Source organism: Herpailurus yagouaroundi, unplaced genomic scaffold (genome assembly GCF_014898765.1).
Source record: "Herpailurus yagouaroundi ecotype Mexico unplaced genomic scaffold, PumYag 198, whole genome shotgun sequence".
In the NCBI taxonomy this organism is placed as follows: domain Eukaryota; kingdom Metazoa; phylum Chordata; class Mammalia; order Carnivora; family Felidae; genus Herpailurus; species Herpailurus yagouaroundi.
In genome coordinates this window covers 22,129,569-22,150,464 of record NW_024412429.1, presented here as the reverse complement: position 1 = coordinate 22,150,464, position 20,896 = coordinate 22,129,569, and the positions used below count along the sequence as shown (strand labels likewise).

Here is a 20,896-nt window from a genome sequence, read left to right as displayed (position 1 = left end):
TTAACAGCAGGCAAATATCATGTTTTAGTTATTTACTACATTTTCCAAAGGTTAGAGGCCATTTATAGCTCTTTTTAAAAAATTGCCTTTTTGTTGTTTTGAACATTTTGGTCTTTTCATTTCAAGCTCTTGACCTATTGCAATTATAAATACTTAGTGTGTTGTATATTGTTCCACTTTTCTTAATCTTTTTTATTTTTCATTTATTATTATTATTATTATTTTGCCATTGCGCTTTCCTTTCTGTTCTGTATGTTTTTTTTAAACCACTGTATTATGTATTTTTTAAAGAATACATTCATATTTTTCTTCATTGTTTCTGCTTTTAGTGCTTATAAAAGCCAACACTATTCTCTACTCCAAGGTTGTATAACTATTCACTTATATTTTCTTCTAGCTCTTTTATAGTTTTAATGTTTTAATCCAGTGGAATTTATTTTGGTATATATCATGAGGTAAGGTTCTAATCTTGTTTTCTGAATAGTTAACCATGTGTCTCAGCACTATTTATTAATTATCATTTCCCCACTGATTTGACATGCTAAATTCTTTTTTTTTTTTTTTTGCCTGTTGCTTTGCTTCACTGATCTGACCCTCTGAATTGTTCTTCAGCTGTTTAACTATATGGTTTCGTGATATATTTCAACATGTAGCTAATGGATTCCCTGTCTTTATGCTTCTGTTTTTTTTATATACTTATATAAATTTTAGAATTATTAATCTGAAATTATTAAAAAATTCTGTTAGAGGGTGACTGGGTGGCTCAGTCGGTTAAGTGTCTGACTCTTGATTTCAGCTCAAGTCATGATCTCACAGTGGTGAGATCAAGCCCCACACTGGGCTCCACTGTAGGCTCTGTGCTGGGTTCCATGCTGGGCTGCAGCATACTTAAGATTCTGTCTCCCCCTTTCCCTCTGCTCTTCTCCTGTTGGAGTTTGCATATGCATGCTGTCTCTCTCTCAAACAAAATTCCGTCAGAAATTTGGTTTGAATTGCCATAAATTTATAGACTTGTTTTCAGGGGAATTAATATCTCTGTTATAATAAGTCTTTTTAGTAACATGGTATGTTTCCTTTTTTGCCCCCCAATGTTTTAACATTCTATATAATGCTTTGGTTTTTTCCTTCAAAAACATTATGTATGGGTGCAAAGATGTTTATTCCTACATATTTATTTGTTTTTGTAAGTGTATAAAAAGTATGCTTTGTCTTTACTACTAATTACTTATGGCTTGTACATAGGTCATACTGATTTTTGCAGATTTAATATTTAATCATTCATCTTTGTGTACTCAAATCAATTCAGTTAATTTTTTACTCATATCAATTCAGTTAGTTGATTCTCATAATTTTTTAAGGTAAAGACTTAAAATAATGGTATGTTTGTCTCTTCTGGAACTATTCAATTTTAAATTCCCATTTAATCTTATTTCAGGTTTGAAATCATGAAGATGGTAAATACAAGTCACAAATTCATAGCACATTTTTTTCACTCGAGTAAATCAAATGGAACATTAGTATGTAACATAATCACCCACTTTTTCAATATTGTTTTCAGATTCAAGAAACATTAATATTTCACAGCATTTTAATGTATTTACACTTAAAATTTATATAAAATTTTTTCAGTGTAAAAATATAATATTTTCATTCCTGAACTTTATTTATTTTTTTTTTTTCAACGTTTATTTATTTTTGGGACAGAGAGAGACAGAGCATGAACGGGGGAGGGGCAGAGAGAGAGGGAGACACAGAATCGGAAACCGGCTCCAGGCTCTGAGCCATCAGCCCAGAGCCCGACGCGGGGCTCGAACTCCCGGACCGCGAGATCGTGACCTGGCTGAAGTCGGACGCTTAACCGACTGCGCCACCCAGGCGCCCCTCATTCCTGAACTTTAATACTATTTTTATTTGATAGCTTAAATATTATTATTTTCAGTGTAGTCATTTTCTTTACAGTAGTCTGTTAGCACAGATAGTTGTATACACTGTTTACATTTAATTTCTTGTTAATTATTTTTATAGTTCTTAAAGACTGTTCTAGTCAATCAGTACATTGCCGCTGAAGGTATATAGAAAGCCTTAACTGCAGAGAGAGTGGCTGTGGGTTTTTTTTTTTTTTCTCCCTTCTGGAGAAGAATATTTTAGTGTCTTTATAAGTATACCAGTATTTGATATAGCCAAGTGAATGTTTAAACCTTGACTGATTTGGGAATTTGCAATTTTTATGCCTTCCAAAATGAAATTTAGTGATGTGAGATTAAATATAAATGGGCTCCTTGAAATGATTTGTTTAAGTGTTGGTTAAAAAAGGTACAATAGCAGTGGGATGGATATGCTTATGTTACCTTCTGATTGAAGCAACTTTGTAGTTTTAATTTTGGGATCCAGCATCTTTGCTATATTTCTGAGTATGTGTCCTTTTTTAAAAAGTATTTATTGATTTATTGATTTTGAGAGAGAGAAAAGAGTATTTATTTATTTTGAAAGAGAGAGAGAGAGAGAGAGAGAGAATGAGAGAGAGAGAGAGAGAGAGAGAGAGAGAGAGAGAGAGAATCCCATGCAGGCTCTGCACTGGTGGTATGGGGCTCAAACTCATGAGCTGTGAGATCATGACCTGAGCTAAAGTTGGTTGCTTAACCAGCTGAGCCAACCAAATGCCCCTTGCTGAGTACACATCTTGCCTGGTCAAATTTATGAATGTGTGAATCAAGTTATCATTATACCATCCAGAGTATTATTTTTGCCTATGACAATTGTTAACTACAGCTTAGATGTGCTGGTTCTCTTATGATTTAGTTACGATGAAATATTTTTTGTAATTCTTATACAACAGATTATATATTAAGTCACCCAGTGCAGGGTGTTATCCTTGTAAATAAAGGTAGTATGCATCAGTAGTTTCCTGTAGTAGTCAAGGAGATAAATTCATTATGAAACTTTCAGACTTACGAGTTCTGGAATAGTTCAGCTTTGCCATCTTATAGTGACTGAATATAAAATTGATTCTTTAGGTCTAAAATTATGATGAAGACACTTGGTGTTTGTGTGTAATAAATGGAATTTGTACCTAAAGTGAACAAAACTCAGATTTTTTACAGCTGAGTTTGTTACTTTTTTGTATTTGCATAATTCAGTGTTTTAATTTTTGTTAGGAATTGAAGAACCCTGAACATTTAATAGGTTGTGGAACATTGGAAACCTTTCAGATATTGTAAATTATCTGGGGGACTCGTGGACTGCCATGCATATATGGAAGAAAAGTTCTTTAAAAATTAAAGTTGGATGAACATTTATAATGTTCTGAAACATCAAGTGGGTGTTGGTATTTTTATTTTCTAGAATATCCTGAAGGATCTGGAAAAGAGAAAAGCTGATTTAAATGCCATCACAGAGAGTAGTACTGCCCTCCAGAACTTGATTGAGGGCAGTGAGCCTGTTTTAGAAGAGAGGCTTTGTGTCCTTAGGGCTGGGTGGAGCCGCGTCCGTACCTGGACAGAGGACTGGTGCAGTACGCTGATGGTATGTTTCAGGATGAAATCTTGTCTCCTTTAGTTGCTGAAAAACCAATACAGCTTTGATTGGAAGTTTAAATCCTGTCTTCTGTGTGTCACAATAATGTTTTGCTTCAAGAGAATTAATTTCATTAAATTACATTTTATTTTTTCATTTGAAAAGATAGTAAATTTCTAGGGTGAAAAATGTCTCTGTTAAGTAATACACCATTTGTGATACACATAGAAATATGTACTTTAATATCTTAATAAGTGTACCTCTCTTGTTATATTTTAATGATTTGGTATTATATTTATTGTCGTGCTTTCACAAACCGTATATATATAATACTTATTATGTTCTAATAATGGCATACTAGTTAAGAGCACAGGTTTTAGCATCTCATGGCCTAAGTAAAAATTTTGACTAGTAGCTGGGTGACATTGGTCAAGTCACTTAAAGCTCTCTAAATCTCATTTTTCTCATATGTAAATGGGCATTATTATAATTTCAACCTCATACAGTTTTTGTGAGGATTATGTGACAAGAAACATGTATAAATAACTAGATAGCTATACTTAAAACAACCGATTTTTGATATTATGGTGTCGATTATGATAATTGTTAAATGTTTTATGTTGTTAGTCTTTAGTTATTCCGCTGTTAATTATTACCTGGATAGAGTGACCTGTTAAATTTCACAGTGGTTTTCTGTTCCTCTTATACTAACAATGAATATGGCAGCCTCCCTCTTTCTTCCCTTAGAGGGAATTTCATTTATAAATTATCATTTTGTTTTGACATATCTGGGATAGGACTTTTTTCAAATTCATAGAATTACTGGGTAATAAATAGAGATAGAAAAAAATAAATTATTGTGTGTTTGAGCATTTACTGGAATCAATCATAATGTGTAGGGCATTGAAGTTCATGGGATCATGTCTTGATTGGTGAGAACCGTACCCAGAATCGATTATTAAGAACAAAGCTTGGGTAAATTACTTAAATCTTGCTACATTTTAATTCCCCTATATATAAAATTGGAATAAGAGAACATACCTTACAGAGTTCTTAAATGTTAAATAACAAATGTAAAACTTTTGGCTCATAGAATATGTTCATGAAATATTTTATACATTCATTTTTTACTGTAACCAACTTAAGTCCACATTCTCCCAGCCCTTACTTCTATATTCTTCAGTCTGTACTTTCCAAATTCTTCCTTCAAATAATGCCTTTATTTTCCTATTAGAGCATTTAACATTAAATAAGTCTGGTGCTCATCAGTTCACCGTTCTTAGAATCCAGATCACTGCCAAAACTTTTCTCATTGATTCTCATTTTCTTTTTTTAAACTATTCTTTCATATTAATGGGTTTACAATTTGTTTTCTTGTCTTTGAAACACTTCTCAGTTTTTTTCTAGTTTCCTTTGTCCTATCAAATACAGTTCTTAGAAGTTGTTAATTTCATGTAAGGGCTGCCCCACTCTTTTTGATCAGGTTCTAAATTCTTGCTTTAGCCTCAACTATTTTGCTTAGTTTTAATTAGTTTTACTGTTTTTTTCTTGTTTTCACGTTTATTCTCTCACTCACATTTTCTGTCCTGCTTCTGTGCCGGCTATAATATTAAGTGCTGGTGGCACCAAGGTGACAAGCCACAGGACTATCCTATAAATCAGTTACAGTCCACTGAGCAGGCAGAATCTTAGTCAGTGCATATTTTAATAATTCTTTTATATTACTGCTTTTTGAAAGTTTTTTAAATTTTATTTATTTATTTATTTTGAGAGTGAGAATAAGAGAGAGAGAGAGAGAATGAGAATCTCAAACAGGCTGTGCACCACCAATGCAGAGCCCAATGGAGGGCTCAAACTCATGAACCGCAAGATCATGACCTGAGCCAAAGTCGGATGCTTAGCTGACTGAGCCACTCAGGTGCCCTTATATTATTACTTTTTAAGTGACTTTTAAAAAAAATAGGTCAAGGGGTGGCAGATGAGATTACTTAGAAGAATGAAGAATAAGGGATACAAACAAAATGAAATTGAAAAAGAAAGTTTCACCTTTTATCTTTCTTCAACCTGTAATAATATTGTATTGAGGTCTAAATCAAATAAATTTAAACACCATTTAACCATAGCTATGAAGTTTTAGGAATGAGACTTATTCACTGGGAAAGAGCTTTGCAGAAAGATAGAAACCTCTTTTGAAATTCAGCATACATTTAGCTTTTTGAAGGTCTTTTAAATGTCTTCTGAGATTATAAATGTCTGAAGTATTGCGTGTGATTGTACCAGCGTTTCATTAATTTCTTTTCTAGAATCATCAGAACCAGTTGGAAATATTTGATGGAAATGTTGCTCACATAAGTACCTGGCTTTATCAAGCTGAAGCTTTATTGGATGAGATTGAAAAAAAACCAGCAAGCAAACGGGAAGAAATTGTGAAGGTACCAATCACAGAGGATCAGTACTTCTACTTCTGGGAATGGAAGATTTAGTGTGGTCTTTTCTCTCATGCTCAGAGTTACTTGTGCACTCATTCTTTCCATGCATTTGATTCATTCATTTTTATTTTGGTGGGAGAAACTAAGGTTTCGAATGAGTCATGTGAGCAGCTCTTCATTACATTGATTATCCTAAAATATTTTCTAGGGATCCAAGAAATTTATTTAAACTACCTCTAATTCTGAGTTAGCATCACAGTGATGTTTGGCTTTGATTTTCCCCATGTGCTAATTTTGTGTTTTCTTACAATCAGCGTTTAATATCTGAGCTGGATGATGCCAGCCTCCAAGTTGAAAATGTTCGTGACCAAGCTGTTGTTTTGATGAATACACGTGGAGGCGCAAGCAGGGAACTTGTAGAACCAAAATTAGCTGAACTGAATAGAAACTTTGAAAAGGTTTCTCAACATATTAAAAGTGCCAAAGTGAGTAATAATATTTTATTTATTTATTTATTTTTTAAATTAGAGATGTTTTCAACGTTTATTTATTTTTGGGACAGAGAGAGACAGAGCATGAACGGGGGAGGGGCAGAGAGAGAGGAAGACACAGAATCGGAAACAGGCTCCAGGCTCTGAGCCATCAGCCCAGAGCCTGACGCGGGGCTCGAACTCACGGACCGCGAGATCGTGACCTGGCTGAAGTCGGACGCTTAACCGACTGTGCCACCCAGGCGCCCCATAATATTTTAATATAAAAGTATTTTTCCTGTGGTCATGTGTCTCAATGGTATGTCATTCTTGGGTATATACATCAAAAAATTTTATTATTTATTTACTTATTTATTTATTGAGAGAGAGGGAGAGCGGGGGTGAGGGGCAGAGGGAGTGAGAGAGAAAGTCTTAAGCAAGCTCCATACTCAGCTCGGATCCTGACGTGGGGCTTGATCCCACAACCCTGGGATCATGACCTGAACCAATATCAGGAGTCAGAAGCTGAACTGACTGAACCACCCAGGCACCCCTACATCACAAAATTAAAAAAAATTTTTTTTTCAACGTTTATTTATTTTTGGGACAGAGAGAGACAGAGCATGAACGGGGGAGGGGCAAAGAGAGAGGGAGACACAGAATCGGAAACAGGCTCCAGGCTCTGAGCCATCAGCCCAGAGCCCGACGCGGGGCTCGAACTCACGGACCGCGAGATCGTGACCTGGCTGAAGTCGGACGCTTAACCAACTGCGCCACCCAGGCGCCCCTCACAAAATTTTAAATTAAAACGATTTTAATGACTTTTTCCTTGAATGGAGCATTGGTCCTTATTTATTTGTGATTTTGCATGTGAAGGAGAGAAAACAAGAAATTAATCTTGAAGAAAATAACCCATTTGAGAAAAGGTGTCAGAGTCTCATTCAGAAGTTAAAAGTGGCTATAAAATAATGAGACTCATTTCCAAGCTAGGGACGAATATTAAACCCATTACTGTATAGTCTACTTTATAAACTTGTGCACACTGCACATGTGTGAAGTCATTTTTTGTGCTTTACATGTTATTGCATCTGAAAGTTACAAGTAATTTAACAATTTAGACCTAATGCAGAAAGCTATTATCTGCTGTTATAAATTTGAAAAGGGGCTTTATGAATTTAAATAAGAGGATGGAGCCCCTGGGTAGCTTGGTCGAGCATCCAACTCTTAATTTCTGCTCGTGTTATGATCCCAGGGATGTGGGATCCGCACTGAGTATGGAACCTACCTGGGATTCTCTCTGTCTCTCGCTTCCTTTGCCCCCTCCCCCACTCACGCTTTGTCTCTAAGATAAGATAAAAATAAAGTAAAATAAGAGGAGAATAAATAACAGATTTTCTTAAAAAGTTTTTATTGATTCTACCATATTATATTTTTTTCCCTCTGTGTGTGTCTTACAAATTCTCTTTCCTCTTTCCCTTGTCTAATGAGAGGAGGAAATGAAACATTTTATTGCAGTGTTCTCAAGGCCTGGGGTGTGGCAGGTGCTTAGTAAATGTTAACTTGAAAAGATGAAAGCCTTTTGATGGTTTGCTAGGGCAAAAACCAAAGCTGCATAGCTCACTTTGGGGGTCATTCAAACCAGCTGTTAACTTTGACAGAGGATTATGAGTTTTTCAGGATCCCAGGTGGGCCCCTGGATTGGCATTTTTGAATATTTGGTTAATTCTACCTCTTGAGAGTCGTGTATGGAAATTATCTAGAGGAAGGACCCTGTTTTTTGCAAGAAGTAAATATTATCTAAGTTTGCTTTAATTTGAAATGTCTGACATAAAAGGCCAAACTATCTTTCATAGCTCATGAGTATACTTAGATTATTCACATCTTAAGGAAAACAAGTAACTTGCTTTAACTTTTGTCTTCCTTAGCTTTGACCTTAACTTCCCTACCTCTGTCCTAAGCTCATTTGTTCCTTTCAATAGATATATGGGAGCATTTTCCTGGTATAAAAGAGTAAGGCATGAGACATAAGGATAGAGTGAGAGGAAGTACAAAGAAGCAAAATCATTATATCCCCATAAATAACTTCTGTCAACATTTTGGCATACATGTCTACTCTTACATGTATGTGATATTATCAATTGTTTATATTGTTTCATATGTTCTCCTTTGACATGGTTTTCAACAGCTGTGGTGTGTTCCATTGTATGATCTATTATACTTTTCTAAGTCAGTTTTCCGCTTTTAGTGTGCTTTTATAAATACTGAATTGTCAAATCCTTTTACGCATGTCTTTTTTTTATTTTTTATTTTTTTCTATTTTTCATTGGGGCATTTTTATTTTATTTTATTTTATTTTTTAATATGAAGTTTATTGTCAAATTGGTTTCCATACAACACCCAGTGCTCCTCCCAACAGGTGCCCTCCTCAATAACCATCACCCACCTTCCCTTCACTCCCACTCCACATCAACCCTCAGTTTATTCTCAGTTTTTAAGTCTCTTATGGTTTGGCCCCCTCCCTCTCTAACTTTTTTTTTTTCCTACCATGCTCATGTGCGATCTCAGAATCCCCCACACTGCACTCCAGGCAGCCATAGTTATTTGCACACTAGTTCACATCTCTGACTGGAGTTTGGAGAAAATTGGTAACTCCAAGAAGCCCAAATAGATAAAGTCATTGCTATATGGATGAATGAAATTAAAGTCAATTCAAATAAGTGCTAGTTCCTCTCTTGACACTCCATCCCTCTGATTAATGCCAGAATGTCTGGTGAAGAATGGATCTTGGGGCACCTGGATGGCTCAGTGGTTAAGCATCCAACTTTTGGTTTCGGCTCAGGTCATGATCTCATGGTTGTGAGATCAAGCCCCAAGTTGGGCTCCATACTGGGCATGGAGACTGCTTAAGAGTCTCTCTCTCTGTCTCTCACTCCTCCCTCACTCCCTCCCTCAGCTCGTCCCCCCCACTTGTGCTCACCCTTAAAAAAAAATGTATCTTTTCAAAGAACACTTTTTCTTCTGCAGTTGCTCATTGGCCAGGAACCATTATCATACCAGTGTCTGGTCACCACCGAAGCACATGAAACTGATGTACTTTTCGCTGACCTGGAAAAATTAGAAATTGACATAGAAAATATGTTAAAAGTTGTGGAAAAACACTTGGAATTCAGTGATGAAGATGAAAAGGTTGGTTCAGGGAAGTTTTCAAAACCATGGTGTTCTTATCGTTCTGTTCTGTGCATTATATTTTTACATCAGTGATGTTTAACCAAAGAATCTGCCAAATCATGCCAAAGGATAGACCCAAATGTGATTTTCTCCTGAGTGTTGTAAGATTTGCCAAGCGATTTATGTAGTGCTTAAGAAAATAGATACACTTTCTGACTAAAGGTAGTGTTATTTTAGACGTTCTCTAACTTCTGCTAAATTAACATTCTTTATGAGATAGTTAAAGTCAAATATGAAATGTTTTTTAAAAACCTGAATTTTTGTTACTTATTCAGATGAACAGATTTTGACTGATCTACTTCATAGGTTAGTTCTCCTACTTGGGAACTGATTAGTAAGTGATGCTGTTATATATTTTTCTTTTGAGTAACTTTTTTTTTTCCTATTAAACATTCAGATGGATGAAGAGAGAGCCCAGGTTGAGGAAGTTCTACAAAGAGGAGAACAAATGTTACATGAACCTGTGGAGGAGAATAAAAAGGAAAAGATCCGTTTGCAGTTACTACTTTTGCGTACAAAGTACAATAAAACTAAGGTATTGTCCTGGGAGAGTCTCTGTTCTACTTGAAGAACTTATTTAGCTCTTGCCATTCAGATATTTGATGTTGCATTCATGGATACCTTAAAAAATAGGTGGAATAGTATTTATTACTAAATATGTCTATATTTTTGGATGGGACAGGACTCAAAGAAAATAGAAACATAAAATCTTATTATTGGGATCTCTTTTGGACTTTTAATAATGTATTAAATCTAAAAGGCATCTATCCTTTTTAGAAGTGACTTGTTTCAATTCTGTATTTTATATGTGGAGGTCTTGATCGCCTCAACAAAAATTTTAGTTTACAAATAACTAAATTTGTGAATTGATGAATGATGATTTGTAGTCTAGAAAAAGATTCACTACCAGCTCTCTTTTCAGTGACCATCTCCCCAGCTGCATTGCAAGTGTGTTGGTGTTCTCTAAAAGTCTGTTCTTAGGTAATCCTTCTAAGAACCATTTTTAGTTAGCAATGTTGAATATAGTAGAAGATTCTAGTCTCTCAGTTTGCTGCCTGTTGGATGTCTCAATCTGTTTGTACCACACGCTTATAACATGTACCAAGCTAAATTTGTCCTCTCTCTTCCCTTCTAACCTGTGTTTCTTAAGTTATTCCTTATCTTAGTTTATTTCCTTAAACTCTCCATTCTAATTTAAGAATGGGTGGTTTTTCCTCACACTACATCGAGTAGGCATTAAAAACATCACTTCTGAATGAACTAAGATGCTGCAGAACCTGAAGTTAGGCACAGCGCTACCAATTACTTGCTTTATGACCCTGGGGAGATGACTGAATTTCTTAGCCCACTATTCTTTCCATAATTCAGACTTTTAGGATTTTATCCTGTTAGCTACTACAGTGTGTTTCAAGCTGAGTCTGTTTTATGTCCAGTTTTTCTTAACTCTAGCCCATCCTCCATATTGTCCTCAGAATTACTTATCTCAAAGTTGTCGCTGGTCATGACATTCCTTTACTTAAGAAAGTGTTGAGGAAAACCTTACAAAATACAGAAAAAGCTTTAAGTGCAAGGTTCATTATGATCATGGTACACTGATGCTTCATCTGACCTCCAGCTACCTCTTCGATTCACTCGCAGTCACCAGGTAGCAGAGTTTGCTGTTTTTCTGTATATTTTCCCAAAGAAACCAGTGCCTTTCCATCTTTAGGGCCTTTTCTAATTTTATTATTATTCTCTGGTGTGGGTTTTATCTCCTTAGTTTACCTGAAAAATGTATTATCTTTTAAGGCTTGGCTCCATTTTTATTCCTAACATTTTTCAGATGATATTGTAGTTCTTTGCTTCACTGTTATTTACAGGTATCTTACTTCCCTAGAACTTCATCTTTGGGTGCCAAATCATAAATCATTACTGGTCCAAAATAGAAATAATTTTTAGACTTTTAACAAATGAATACATTTTTTAAGAGTACTAATATATACCACAAAAGGCTTATTTTATTTTGGGTTCACTAACATTAGTTATTGTAACTAAAATGCTCTTAAAATGTTTGAAATGCTTTTGTCCTTATTTTATTAGCCCATACACTTCTGCAAATCTGAAGTTTTTAAAACTTTCTTGTCTGTAAACATTAGAATCCCTTGGAAGAACTTAAAAAAAAATCAGACTCCCAAACCAGTTAAATCAAAATCTCTTAGGTTGGGCCTATGTGTGAACATCCTTAAAAAAAACAAAAAAACAAACAAACAATTTTCTAGGTAATTCTAATGTGCAGTCAGAATTTAGAGCCATCAGTGTATAGGTCTTATTTTCTTATTTGAAATGTGTGTTAAATGACCTTTTCCCATTTGTGTTGACTAGGGTACGTATTACTATTTTTAAAATATGTGTGAGCTCTTTATAAAATAAATATATTAATCTCTTGTCATATTTGCTATAAAAGTATTATTTTATTGATTTTTATCTTATAATTTTTTTATTTTTAACATGCAACCATTTAAAATTTTTGTTTAGCCCTACATGACTGTGTTTTCCCTTTGTGTTTTCTTTTCTTTTTGCCAGCCTGTTTGGAATCTAGAAAGTCCTTATTTTGCAGAGATGATGACTATTCAGTTCTGTTTAGTCCTGGTTTTCCCCTATGGTTTGATAGAAACAAAACTTAGAAACTTTTAATAAAATTTTCATATAAAATAAACTTTTTCATCTATCTATCTGAAATTTTGGTTGTGTATGACATGATCAACATCAAGTAACACTAAGATTTTCGCATTACTTTGCAGTAGATTTGTATTTTTATGTCTAGCAGAATAAAAATAAAAGTATCCAGAAGTAAAGTCTGGGTCAGATCTTGAGGACTGTTTTTTTTTTGTTTGTTTGTTTTTTTCTCTTCCTAGGGCATTTTGATTGATCACTCTCTTGGAATAAAACCTATTTTGGGAATCTAGAAAGCACATGTTTAAATTTTGAACTGCCTTGCTGCTTCTTCTGCAAGAGTATGGAGGCTCAGAAAATCCTAGACTATCTTTACAGACTGAATAGAAAAAGGCAGTCTTTAATGAAAGTGATTTTATTTTTAATTTGGAGCTTTCTATTTACAATAACTTCCGACCTTCTTGTTCTTTTGTATTTGCTTAAAAAATATAAATTGTCTTCTTGGACATATGGATTAAATATCTGGAATGCTTTCAGACTAAAATTTGAATGCATGGCATTAGTATAACAAAACTAATATTAATTTCAAGTAGAAATAATCTTGTGGATAAAATCAGGACATCTATGTAGGCTTGCTTCTATCCTACTATCCAGGACTGTCTAGCACGAGGTGAAAGCAGTTTATCATGTTATAGGAGACAAATGAATATAGACCTCTAGGTTCAATACCATGTTATTGACTCACTGGTTTTAGTCTTGAGTCTTGGTTTCATTTAGGAATGATAACTGTAAGCATTTTCAGGATCACTCAGTGAATATGTGTTTATGATCATTTTCTCTGCCATCTTTGAATTTGCAAAGGAATATCGTTTTTTAGAAGTTCAATATAGGAAGATAGTGGAAGCATCAGGAAAGCCACCTTAATTCATGAGCAGATGTACTTTGCCATTTGCAAGTAGTAGATGGGCATTTAATAAATTGTAGCCATTTGGAGTAAAGGACTTGAACTGCTGAAAGACTGGTAGCCCATCCCAGAGAGCACTGTTTTTGTTGAAAAAGCTCTGATTAAAGGGTGTATTAATAAGTAGTCCACCCAAATAAGTTCACCCAGCTTAGGATCTGTCTGAATTTATGTTAGGACCTGTTGTCTTATCTAGGAGAGTTATGTTCTGTAATATTGTTCTCAAAGGTTAAGATGTTACCCTGAGTTACCTGGGTTATTATTTTATCAAAACCACCACTGCATTTCTTACATTATGAACACATGTTAAACTTACTTATATTTTCAACGGTGAGGCCCAGAAGTGTTTAATCTAATTGTGACATTTTACTCAATGGGTAAAGTAATAACGGTATTAAAATGTTTTATTTCACATAGAACTTTATGATTTGCGGCATATTCTTATTTCCTCAACAGCTTAGGAAAGGAGTTGTTATGTTTTCTTGTTTGCTAAATGAGTTCAGGTGGCCCAAGTCTTAAAGAAAAACCTTTCAAGCTCTAACCTATTTATGCTGTTTAATAGCAGGTTTGGAAGAAAATCAGTATAGAGATTGCTAAGGGTTTCTACAGCAATACAGGGCAAAAATATAAAAAATTAAAACTCAAAATTTTTAATTTGGGTTCATGATATTGAATTGCTGCAGAAAATAGTCTTGTGGTTTTTTTCTGTTTGCTGCTGTTTATTGTGGGTATATTTTAAGAGATGTGCCTTATTATTATTGTTTTTGTAGGCAGTCCCTAATCAACAGAGGAGAACAGGTCAGCTTGCTCCTGGAATTCGATCGCCCCCTCCTCCCACAGATTATCTGGTTGAAATTAACAAAGTTTTACTTTCCATGGATGATACTGAATTATTACTTAATGCTCCAGAGCTAAACACTGTGGTCTATGAAGACTTCTCTTTTCAGGAAGACTCTTTGAAGGTAAAGCTCCAGGCACCTCACTTAAATAGCCACAATGAACTTAGAAAGAAAGCAAGGAATCTGTCCTTGTGCCTTTGTAGATGGTCTATAATTTTTAAAATTTGTGCCAAGAAATTAATAATGTGTATGAATAATCAGTCTTTCCCATTTCACCAATGAAATATTATCAAAATTTTAATTTTTCAAAAGTATGTATGCATAGTTATTCTTTGCAACATCAGAAACATTTTTTAAAAGTTTTTATTTATTTATTTTGATAGAGAGAGAGCATGAGTGAGTGAGGGGCAGAGAGAGAGGCAGACAGAGAGAGTCCAAGCAGGCTCTGTGCCATCAGCACGGAGCCTGGTGTGGGCTCACAAACTGTGAGATCACGCTCCGAGCCGAAATCGAGTCGAATGCTTAACCGACTGAGCCACCCAGGCGCCCCAGAAACTTTTTTTTAATCAAACACATGCACAAATCATATTCTCTTTCTTATAAACTTGATTGTCAGTTGATGCAAAATATCAGCATTTATGTTGTCATCTATAACAACTTAAGATTGGCCAGTTGTTGGGGTGTAAGGTATGTTGTTTATAAGTTAATTAGGGATCTAGAAGTTTTTAGTTGTTCACAAGACTATTTTTTTTTTTAATTTTTTTTTTCAACGTTTATTTATTTTTGGGACAGAGAGAGACAGAGCATGAACGGGGGAGGGTCAGAGAGAGAGGGAGACACAGAATCGGAAACAGGCTCCAGGCTCTGAGCCATCAGCCCAGAGCCTGACGCGGGGCTCGAACTCTCGGACCGCGAGATCGTGACCTGGCTGAAGTCGGACGCTTAACCGACTGCGCCACCCAGGCGCCCCCACAAGACTATTAAATACCACCAGGGCTTTTTCATATAATTTGACTGCACTTATGTATAATTTTGCAATAAAATTGCTATGAGATTTGATATGTTTGATAGCTCATTTTAGTCACTTAAAGATATTTAAAAATATAAATAATTCCAGCTTCAAACACTTTGTTACCTTTATAGAATACCATTGAAGCTTTTTATATGTCCTGTACAAGTGCTGCTTTGAACAACTGTGAGGATTTCTTTTCTGCCATTAGGATATTATGTAGCATTTCTCACATTTTGTTCAATACAGGGTATTATTTTTTAAAAAGTTGTCAGCTTTGATGAGCAACAATTATCATGTCTCATAATACTTTAAATAAGTGTTATGCAAGATAAATTTTTGGTCTTTTGTGATTCTGTTCTTCTGTTTGCTGGATTTTATTAATGTGTGACAATGCATTTGTAGAATATCAAAGATCAACTGGACAAACTCGGAGAACAGATTGCCATCATTCATGAAAAACAACCAGATGTTATTCTTGAAGCCTCTGGACCTGAAGCCATTCAGATCCGGGATACACTTACTCAGTTGAATGCAAAATGGGACAGAATTAATAGAATGTACAATGATCGTAAAGGGTATGTATAAATTAAGTTGATACTTTCTAAAAAAAAAATTTTTAATGTTTATTTATCTTAGAGAGAGACAGAGCGCAAGCAGGGGAGGGGCAGAGAGAGAGGGAGACAGAATCCAAAGCAGGCTCCAGGCTCTGAGCTGGCAGCACAGAGCCTGATGCGGGGCTTGAACCCACGAACCGTGAGATCATGACCTCAGCCAAAGTTGGCTGCTCAACCGACTGAGCCACCCAGCGCCCCTAAGTTGATAATTTTCTTAAAAAGACCTATAAGTTCATGGGCCGTGACAAAGGTCATATGTATACTAAGATTAATAAGAATATGTTTCACATCCATGTCATAGGCCTTGTTTAGTAAATTGTGATGAGTGTGGTTCCTTAAAGAAAGAGGAATCAGATCACATGTAGATGATCATTTGCAATATAATATCTTAATAATTAAAGGAAGCACCTTTAATTTTTAGTATCTAAATAGCATTCATTTTCTTTAAAAAACATATATAATATAAATGAGCCTCCTTTTTTCTAGATTTTGACCAGAACTATTAATAAGTAGAAATAAAAACTGATGCTCTTTTTAAAATATTTATTTATTTTTGAGAGAGAGAGAGAGAGACAAAGCATGAACGGGGCTGAGGGTGGGGGGAGGGGCAGAGAGAGAGAGGGAGACACAGAATCTGAAGCAGGCTCCAGGCTCTGAGCCATCAGCACAGAGCCTGATGCGGGGCTCGAACTCAGCTGTGAGATCATGACCTGAGGTGAAGTCGGACGCTTAACCGATTTAGCCACCCAGGTCTTTTTTTTTTTTTTTTTTTTAAGATTTTTTAAAGTTTATTTATTTACTTTTGAGAGACAGGGAAAGAACGAGAACAAATGGGGGAGGGACAAAGAGAGAGGGAGACACAGAATGCAAAGCAGGCTCCAGGCTCTGAGCTGTCGGCAGAGTCCAATGCGGGGCTCAAACCCATGAACTGTGAGGTCGTGACCTGAACCAAAGCCAGACGCTCAACTGCCTGAGCCACCTGGGTGTCCCAAAACTGACACCATTAGTAGCTGCATATGTGGTGGATAGGCAAATAAAGTGTGAAACAGAACAATTTAAAGTACTGCATAAGAGGAAAGTTAACCAGAAAAATGTACTGGAAAACTGAAAAGACATTCACACAAAAACTAAGCATTGTGTTCTTCATCTTTGTTTTAGCTGGTGTATTTCAAGCAAATATACAGTCCTTGAAAAGATCACTTCTGACGGGCTTTGGGTGTAGTCCTTTGTATGAATTTTTAAAATAATCTCTGTACATTTAGAGAATATTCTTTTACATGCATCTTTATGCATACTTCTACCTAATTTGATTTATTAGATGAAGATTAATTTGTTAAAACACAATAACTTTTTAAGTCTCTAGATTGCATCAGGAAATTGGTTGTCCCATGCCATATGCCTGTCAACAGTATGTGTAAAAGGGTTCTGACTGAACCTTGTCAATATTGACAGGCTGTCGTTTTGTTTTTGTTTTTTAGACTTTTAAGTTTTTTTTTTTTTTGAGAGAGAGAGCGAGAGAGAGAGAGCATGAGCATGAGCATGAGCATGAGTATGTGTGGGGGGTGTAGAGGCAGAGAGAGAGAGAGAGAGAGAGAGAGAGAGGGAGACAGGAGACAGAGAATCCCAAGCAGGCTCCTTGCTGCCAGTGTAGCCTGATGTGGGCTCAAACTCACAAACTGAGATTATGACCTGAACTGAAATAAAAAATCGGACGCTTAACTGACTGAACCACCTTGTTCTTTAGACTTTTTATAATTGTGTAGTGATAGATTGTATCTTGATTTTATTTTCCTATATTCATTTGTTTGGTTATCAATGAGATTTCAATATTCTTAGATATATTTACTGGCCCCAGTATTATTTCTTCTGTCAATTGTTAGGTCATGTTCTTTGCTTGTTTTTCTATCATGATATTACTGTTTACTTATTAACTTGCAAAAGCTTTTATCCACGTTAAGGATATTAATCATTGATATTTTTCATGGCTTCGCTATTCACAGCTTTACCTGAGCCCTTTAATTTTCTTAATGGTGTTTTTTGACACATGGAAATTCTAATTTTATATAATCATATCTTATAAGTCTTTTCCTTTGTGATTTCATTATATTTATATGCATATAAGTTACCTTTGAATTGTAAGATTAGTTAAATATTAATGTATATTTTAAACACAATTTTATTTGATAAAGCTTACATTGAATAACCCATCTGAATTTTATTATGGTGTGTATTTTGGGCTAAGCCTCCAGATTTGTGGTTCTGTCCCCTGTCTCTTCAGTGGCAGGAGTAGAGCCCATGCATCTCTAGCTTTTAAACACTCCTCACCTTGTTTTTCTTGTGCAGTTTGGTTTAAAAAACACTAATCTACTTTATGTTGCTTTATTTTTTTAAACAAACTTTTTTTTCCAACACTTTTTGTAGAATATTTTAGCTCTTCCTTCTTATTGGTGGTACTTCCTTTATCATAAATTTTAAATGTATTCCCACAGCTCATTTTTGTTTAACTTTTCTTTTTATTAAAAGTTTATTTATTTATTTTTGAGAGAGAGAGAGAGAGAGAGAGAAGGAGAGTGAGAGAGCAGGGGAGGGACAGAGAGAGCGGGGGAGAGAGAGAATCCCAAGTAGACTCTGCTCTGCTGGGGTGGAGCTTGATGTGGGCCTCAAACCCACGAACAGTAAGATCATGACCTGAGTCAGAATCAAGAGTTGGACGCCTAACTGACTGAGCCACCCAGATGCCCCTTATTTAATTTTGCTAATTTTGCTTTGTTGCACTGTCAGTTTTTAGGCTGATACCATAATACTTTCATTTTTAAAGCATTATGGGGCGCCTGGGTGGCTCAGTCAATTAAGCGTTCGATTTTGGCTCAGGTCATGATCTCATGGTTCGTGAGTCCGAGCCCTGCGTTGGGCTCTGTGCTGACAGTTCAGAGCCTGGAGCCTGCTTTGGATTCTGTGTCTCCCTCTCTCTTTGCCCGTCCCTGCCCCTCACTCTCTCTCTTTCTCTGTCAAAAATGAACAAACATTAAAAAAAATTAAAAAATAAAGCACTATAAATTATTTTCATCTAGTACATCCAGAAAAATAATTCCCAGTATATCCAGAAAATTTGTTCATCCAGTATGTCCAGAAAATTTTTTCATTGAGTATATCCAGAAAATGTATTTTCTCTAATTAAAAAAAAATTTTTTTAATGTTTTTATTTATTTTTGACACAGAGAGAGACAGAGCATGAGCAGGGGAGGGGTAGAGAGAGGGGGAGACACAGAATCTGAAGCAGGCTCCAGACTCTGAACTGTCAGCACAGAGCCCGACGCGGGGCTCGAACTCACAGACCGTGAGATGGTGACCTGAGCTGAAGTTGGACGCTCAACCGACTGAACCACCCCGGTGCCCCATCTCTAATTTTTCTTAATTTTAAATTCATCGTTCTTTTTTCTATATTTTTTGTCTGGTAAAATTTTAATAATTTCAATCAATTACTGAAAAAAAAAAGATCAATTTGAAATGTAGTTTTTTTCTCTAAGGATTTGGGCTCTTCTCTATCTCCTCAGTAAAGTTTTGAAGGTTTGTTGATACCTTTCTCCCCAGGACTGTTATTAAGCAGTTTAGTGTTTTACTTTCTTTCTTGTTTTTCTTTTAATTATTGAAGTCTGGTTGACCTATAATATTGTATCAGTTTCAGGTGTATGACATAGTGATTTGACAATTCTGTACCTTATTTAATGCTCACCACAATAGGTATAGTCACTGTCTGGCACCATGGAACATTATTACAGTATTATTGACTATGTTCCCTATGCTGTACTTTTCATATCCATGACTTACTTATTTTATAACTGGAAGTTTATTCTTTTTAATTCCCTTCACCTATTTTGCCCATCACTTCTCCTACTACCCCCTCCACTCCCCAATAGCCACTAGTTTGTTCTCTGTATTTATGAATCTGTTTCTGTTGTTTTGTTTTTCGGATTCCACATATATGTCAAATCATGTGGTGTTTTCTTTCTCTGCCTGACCTATTTCACTTAACATAATACCCTCTGGGTCCCTTTGTGTTGTTGCAGGTGGCAAGATCTCATTTTCTTTTTAAGGCTGAGTAATATTCTATTGTACATACACCACATCTTCTTTAGTCATCTCTTGATGGTCATCTATGTTGCTACCATATCTTGGCTATTATAAATCATGCTGCAACAAACATAGGCATGCATATGTCTTTTCAAATTAGTATTTTCATTTCTTTCGGGTAAATATCCAGTAGTGGAATTCCTGGATCCTATAGTATTTATGTTTTTAAGTTTTGAGGAACCTCCATACTCCATAGCTGCACCAATTTACATTCTCACCAATAGTGTATGAGGGTTTCCTCCTGTCCGCATTCTTTCCAACATTTGTTATATCTTGTCTTTTTGGTATTAGGCATTCTGACAGGTATGAGATGATATCTCATGTGGTTTTGATTTGCATTTTCCTGCTAGTGATATAGAACAATATTTCATGTGTCTGTTGGCCCTCTGTATGTCTTCTTTGGAACAATGTCTATGCGTGTCCTCTCCATTTAAAAACACATTTTTTAAAATGTTTATTTATTTTTTGAGAGAGACAGACAGAGACAGAACGTGAGTGGGGGAAGGGCAGAGAGACAGATACAGAATCCAAAGCAGGCTCCAAACTCTGAGCTGTCAGCACAGAGCCCAATGTGGGGCTCGAACCCATGGTCCGTGAGGATCATGACCTGAGCTGAAGTCGCACACTTAACTGACTCAGCCATCCAAGTACCCCAGGTCTTCTCCATTTTAATTGGATTATTTGTTGTTTTGGGTTGAGTTGTATAAGTTCTTTACATATTTTAGATAATAACCCCTTATTGGATGTATCATTTACAAATATTTTTGCCCATTCACTGGGTTGTTTCTTTTGTTTTGTTGATGGTTTTCTTTGCTATGCAAAAACCTTTTATTTTGGTATAGCCCCAGTAGGATATTTTAGCTTTTTTATTTTTTGTCTTGCCTGAGGAGACATATCAATAAATATGTTGCTAAGGCCAGTGTCTAGGAGGTTACTGCCTATGTTACTTCTGGGAGTTTTATGGATTCAGGTCTCACATTTAGGTCTTTACTATATGCTTGTTTGTACTAGTGACTTTTTTTTCCCCCCATAATTTTCTTACTTTTC

At 35.6% G+C, this 20,896-nt stretch overlaps 1 protein-coding gene across 6 annotated transcripts in view; it reads left to right on the top strand.

Moving 5' to 3' along the window:
• UTRN (utrophin) overlaps window positions 1–20,896 on the top strand; it is a 492,724-nt gene that overhangs the window by 180,064 nt on the left and 291,764 nt on the right. For 5 of the 6 annotated variants that reach the window (XM_040448951.1, XM_040448950.1, XM_040448952.1 and 2 more), the window contains 7 exons: window positions 3,343–3,522; window positions 5,817–5,945; window positions 6,257–6,427; window positions 9,437–9,598; window positions 10,038–10,175; window positions 14,024–14,227; window positions 15,507–15,679. In XM_040448951.1, coding sequence (XP_040304885.1) covers window positions 3,343–3,522; window positions 5,817–5,945; window positions 6,257–6,427; window positions 9,437–9,598; window positions 10,038–10,175; window positions 14,024–14,227; window positions 15,507–15,679 — 1,157 coding nt within the window. The remainder of the gene's footprint in view (window positions 1–3,342; window positions 3,523–5,816; window positions 5,946–6,256; window positions 6,428–9,436; window positions 9,599–10,037; window positions 10,176–14,023; window positions 14,228–15,506; window positions 15,680–20,896) is intronic. The other variant, XM_040448949.1, reaches the window with a different exon arrangement.